The following is a 6,000-nucleotide window of genomic DNA, read 5'->3' on the forward strand; positions in this document are numbered from 1 at the left end:
CAAACTAATTTCGAATCGAATTAAACTCAAATCGAATCACGAAGTATGAATTTTTTTGCCACTCCTAGTCCTCACGATAAAATTTTTCTAGTTCTGTCTTCGGCTCGTCATTTGTCGACGCCAACGGCATCTCTTTCAGTTTCAGACTTCCACAATTCGTCTTATGCTAATAGATGGTTGCGGTCATGGATTTTGCTGCCTTTCCCAGACCCGACCCTTTAATGTGTAGGCCCCACACGGTGATTCATCAGTCTTCTTTGAAAATTTAAATAATCGCGAATGGCGAACGAAGCGCTCATTCAACCTCAACCTTCCTCCGGGTCTCTGTTTCTCACTTCACGCTCTCAAGTCTCAACTCTCAAGCCGCCTCTCTCTATCTCACTGTTCTTTTCTTTTTCTTTTTTTAAACCTTGGCAGAATCTGCCAATCAAACATTTATCCGAGCCTCTCTCTCTCTCTGACTTAACCAATTTGATCGATTGACTCTTACTCTCTACAAAAGGCCTCTTCCCCTGTCCATGCACCTAACACCTCCATCCAATGGCTTCTATCTCCCTCCTCGCCTCTTTTCTTCTCTCTCTCAGCTTCCTCTCATCCCTCTCCTTTGCATCTTCATTCAGTCTAGATATCCACAACCGGTTCTCGGACAAGGTCAGGGACTGGGCTGAGTCGAGAGGTCACCCTGGTGTGTGGTGGCCCCAGCACGGCACATCTGAGTACTACGCTGCGCTGGTCCATCATGACCGGGCCCTACACAACCGCCGTTCCCTTGCAACTACCAGCCCTGAGGAGCTCGCCTTCTATGATGGAAATGCTACTTACCGTCTAAGCTCCCTTGGATAGTATGTTTTGTCTTTTTTTTTTCTTTTTTAGGATTTCTTGGGAGTTATTTGATATGTAACATCCACTTCTGATTGAGAAAAAATAACATAATTTAAGCATACCATAACTAACAGTATCACGGTATCCCTATGTACGTAAAGATATGTCCGGGCTTGACATGTATCATGCTGTGTCTTATACGTATCATACCGTATCTTATACATATGACACCGTATGATACGGTATGTTAGGGCATGATGATACGTATCATATATTGTTCGTACCGTGTCTTTTGTATTTGTATATATGATATGGCAAGATAAGTATCCTCCTGTTACAGTTACAGTACTGTCTTATACATATCACACCATATCATGTAAACACTCGTGTCCGTGGTCATGCTACGTAGACTATCCGATACAGCTTGACATGACATCGAATAATATATGTTCTGTACCCCCCCCCCCCCCCCCCCCCCCTTTATGTTAAGTGTTAATTTGTTAATTGTACGAAATTTAATTATTGAAGCTTACTGAATAGTTATTTTACAATGGAATATGAGATACTTCTCGTTTTGTTGGGACAGTTGAAAACTTGAAGTTACTTTAGCTATTATTTTATTAACAGCTCAGTACGAAAACAAAAAAAGTTAACATGTGTATAAAACTATAAATCAAATTGTGATATTTCCCCCTCTTTTCTTTTGTAGCTTGTACTATGCCTTTGTAGAGCTGGGGACACCAAACGTTACATTTTTTGTGGCTCTGGACACTGGCAGTGATCTGTTTTGGGTGCCTTGTGATTGCAAGCAGTGTGCTGCATCGTCCTCCCCATCCTATGGTGTGGTATTGCTCTGCCTTCTTACATTTTGTTTTTGTTTTATTTTGATTAATTTTTTTAATAAAGGCCTCCTAACCATTTGTCACTTCTTTTAGAAAAGATTATTTTCTAATTTTAAGCTCACATCTCGGAATTCGGAAATCCATCTGCCACTTTTTAAGTCTTACAGGCCCAGATATTTGATCCATTTGTATCGATTGCTAATTTCTCACTGTTTTGGGCCTTTTGGCATAGAAGAGATAGAATTCATACACCTAAGAAACAGAGGTAGTAGAAAAGAACAGTTATGACTTGAGGAAAAGAAACCCAGAAGTAGAAGAGAAAGCAAACAAAATTGAATTTATTCATTATGGCTAGTTCAGCTCGGTACATACAATCAATCATAAATTTCTTGGTTATCATTGATCTTGCTAGTCACTAACTGTGCACCTTTATATGTGGTGGTGAAACTTGAAACAGAATTTGGCATTTAACACATACAGTCCGAGTAACTCAAGTACAAGTGAGACGATTTCATGCGGCAGCAGCTCGTGTGATGAAGTTCAGAGCAGAACATGCTCTGGGTCAAATGGCAACTGCACCTACAGCGTTTCTTATTTATCAGATAACACCTCTACGTCTGGATATATAGTGCAGGATGTTATATACCTCACCACCGAGACAACCCAACCTCAAACAATTCAAGCTTCTATATTATTTGGGTATGTATAGATTAATAAATTCCAATATTGGTTTTTTATACTATTCTAATCAAGTATGGTTTATGTCTTTCAAGCATTCCAATATCATATTTAATATATGTTTGCACTATACTAGCAGATTCTTCTCTGATCTGAGGACTGAGGTGCAAAATGAACAAGTTAAAACTTAAAACTATGGTTCTTCAATCCAATTATACCCAATAATACTTAATTATTTGTACTTATTCAGTTGATAATTTATATACTTTTGAATGTTCTGTGAGCCTATAAAGATTGAAATACTTATTTTGTTGATAATTTATCTGTATTTAATTGTAACTTGCCAACAGTATATTTATTTCATAATCTTATATTTTCAACTTTGCAAATTATTCAGATGTGGACAGACACAGACTGGTACATTTCTAGAAGGAGGTGCGCCAGACGGTTTGATGGGGCTCAGCATGAACAATGTGTCGGTGCCCAGCACGTTAGCAAACAAAGGATATACTTTCAACTCCTTCTCTATGTGCTTTGATGAAGGTGGAATTGGCCGGATCAATTTTGGAGATGTTGGAAACACTAATCAGAGCGAAACACCACTTAACACTAATACGTAAGAATTCTGTCAATTTGCTCTCATATAATATTTTTATTTATTTCATTTATGGTTGTAATTAAGAGGTAATTGTGGTGCTGCACAGATATCAGTTGATGTTAAACACCAAGGAAAAAAAGAAAAAAAGAAAAAAAAGGAAAGACAAATTGGTTCTGTATTGTGTACTAGTATCTGCAATCAGCTTAGACTACAATTTTTGGTTGTAGATTAACGTTTAAGAAATTAAAAACATCCTAGCGAGACTTGTTCATGTCTAATCAACATTAGATACTCGAAACTATCTATTTTTCGCATAGTAAAATCTGACTTCTATTTCCCAAAATTTTGTAATTAATGCAGAGATCTCTACAATATAAGCTTGACTGGGTTTTCAGTAGGGAATACTTCATATACTTCTTCGTTCAGTGCTCTTGTTGACTCAGGAACTTCTTACACTTACTTTGCTGATCCGATGTATAATGACATTGTTACCAGCGTATGTATAAACTAATATAGTTTCAATATGACCGTCCATCTTATGACATGGATTCCATATTCACATCTAACAAAAGCATCATGATAATTATTTTTGTCATTTCAGTTTAATTCCCAAGTACAGGAGACGCGCTCCACTGAACTTTCTTCTGTAGAATCTTTTGAGTACTGTTACTACTACAGGTAATTATGAGCTAAGCTTTTTCTTTGGGTTGTCTGATAGATATGAAATAAACTATGTATTGACAAATATTGTTACTATTCAATAAGCATAAAGAAGCTTATCACGCTAAAATCTGTGAAGGTACAACTCTTAGGAAAAGATTTTCTAGCAAGCAAGCAAAACAAATATTTTTACTATTTAATAATTTGAAAAATTAAAGAGCAGAGAAGGGTCTGGTCTGTGCCCATGAAAATCATGTATAGAGGTTGGTTTTCAGACCTGATGAACTGGTACCAAAATGTGCTATAACAGTCCTAAATAAAGATACATAACAAGGCACTTTCTTATTTGGAAATTCTTTTACAGCTCTGGACAAACATCAGCTAGTGTTCCATCCATTGCCTTTACAACACAAGGTGGAAGCTCCTTCCCTGTTAACAACGCTGTTATCACTATTGTTTCTACTAAGGTAAATATACGCAGTTTCCCCACCATCCTTTCTCACTACTCTTACAGAGTCTATAAAGGCTCGGATGTTAGCAAATTAATTTGTTTTTCTTGGTTTGTATCTTTGTTCGATCGGTCTCTATTTTTGAGCTTCTGTGTTGGCTCAACGAAGCATTAAGCTGCTAAACAATAAATTAGCTTTAATTTGAAGCCAATTAGGCCTGAAACCACATGAAAACAAAATTATATTCCATATTTACTATTTGTGCGCTTGCCTGTTTCATTGTACAAATAAATGTCATGATTTAATATATGTTGTTCTTCTCACATAGGGTGATGCGATTGGATATTGCCTTGCCGTTGTGAAGAGCAGTAGCCTCAACATAATTGGGGGTAAGTTCAGTTTCCTTTTTTTTCTGTTATTTTTTCTCATAGTATTTGAAATGAGTTGAATAACTTCCATTCGTGCTGAATATTAGTTTTCATATTTTACTTTGTAATTTCTTATATAAAATGGAAAATCTTTTCATGCAGAGAACTTCATGACTGGACTTCGTGTTGTCTTCGATCGGGAAAGACTTGTCTTGGGATGGCAAAATTTTGATTGTAAGTTCTTGATTATTCAATCAGGGCAAAACTGTGTCCATAATCCTGTAAAATTCATTTTTGTAAAAAAAACAGCTCTTTTCATCTTGACTGATTATGGTTAAGAACTTAAGATTAAGTGGCAACCTATCCTTACAGTAAGTATGTGATATTTTTCTCTCTGGTAAAGCAAAAAATTCCTGGTTTTGTTTAGTCAGGAAATGAAAGTATGGTCAATCCATGTCCTTATTCCAACAATTTCTTCTACAAATTTAGATAAAGTATCAGACAATTATCGCCCAATTTGATTTGACAAGAGATTCAAATACATTATTTTTCATGCAGGCTACAACTGGTCAGCTCCTGGACCTGCACAGGCACCATATGGATACAATCCCAAAAAGACTAATAAAGTCAGTGTTTTAGAAAGCGGCTCTCCTCATCTGAGCACCATGCCATCACTCATTCTCTTACTTGGGGTGGCTATGCTATTTATGTGATTTCTTTGATGATTGGTTCTTTTATTGGTATAGCATCGGTACATAGATTGTACAAATTCAGGCATAGTTGCAGATACAGTTGTTCATTCTTGTACTATAGAATAAGGGGATGTTACTTTAGGTTATTGTTTGTTCCTTCTTTCTAGTTATTTCGTTGATCCCGTTGGCGTTGCATCTGAGATGCCGGTTGTACAGACTGGTATATAGTAATAAATAAAATCTCAGGCTATTTATTTATGATAATTTATTCATTATTTTGAGTTGCTCTTGTTTCAATTGTTATTATTACGTCTCATTTAGACTAAGAAACACTTCTTTCAACACATGACAGTTAGTTTATCTGAATTTTGTTACTTCTGATCAGATGTAAATATCAAATTAATTGCTTTAATTGCTTCAATGAAAGCGACTTTTGCATGGTTTTATGAGTATCTAATACCATTGATGGGTTCCCTTAGACCTTGTTAGGATAGAGGGCAGTGGGATTGGAGAGGGTGAAAGGAAAGAGGAAAATAATGTTCATAAATTGATTTTATTTTATTAAATATTTAGTAGAACTTTAAGGTCAACCAAAGCTACAAAATTAATGCCTCGTGTTTTTCATGTTTTATAGTGTTTCATATTCTTTATCTTCGTTTCTAAAATTCAAACAATTTATGCGAACCAATTAACATGATCTCTATATTAAAATGCGCTTAGAGATCAAAATTTATATATTTTTTTTAAAACAATACTTTTTTTATAGGTACAAAATCATGGTTTCCATAAACAATAATTTTACTAATATCGTACTTCGTGCATTGCAGCGAAGCATAATATAAGATTGAACATTAAGATTGCAGAGACAAATAATAAATAACAATAAGATTT

General features: G+C 35.6%; 1 protein-coding gene across 1 annotated transcript; it reads left to right on the top strand.

The window, feature by feature from the left end:
- Positions 1 to 421: 421 nt before the first annotated feature.
- LOC144567494 (aspartyl protease family protein 1-like) lies at positions 422 to 5,381 on the top strand. Its single transcript, XM_078317639.1, has 10 exons — positions 422 to 842; positions 1,532 to 1,667; positions 2,122 to 2,363; positions 2,740 to 2,958; positions 3,301 to 3,436; positions 3,542 to 3,618; positions 3,965 to 4,067; positions 4,378 to 4,438; positions 4,580 to 4,651; positions 4,976 to 5,381. Exons 1-10 carry the CDS (start codon positions 541 to 543, stop codon positions 5,128 to 5,130), a joined length of 1,503 nt encoding a protein of 500 aa, XP_078173765.1. The 5' UTR covers positions 422 to 540; the 3' UTR covers positions 5,131 to 5,381.
- Positions 5,382 to 6,000: the final 619 nt, after the last annotated feature.

This window comes from Carex rostrata, chromosome 16, assembly GCF_964058835.1.
Source record: "Carex rostrata chromosome 16, lpCarRost1.2, whole genome shotgun sequence".
Classification (NCBI taxonomy): domain Eukaryota; kingdom Viridiplantae; phylum Streptophyta; class Magnoliopsida; order Poales; family Cyperaceae; genus Carex; species Carex rostrata.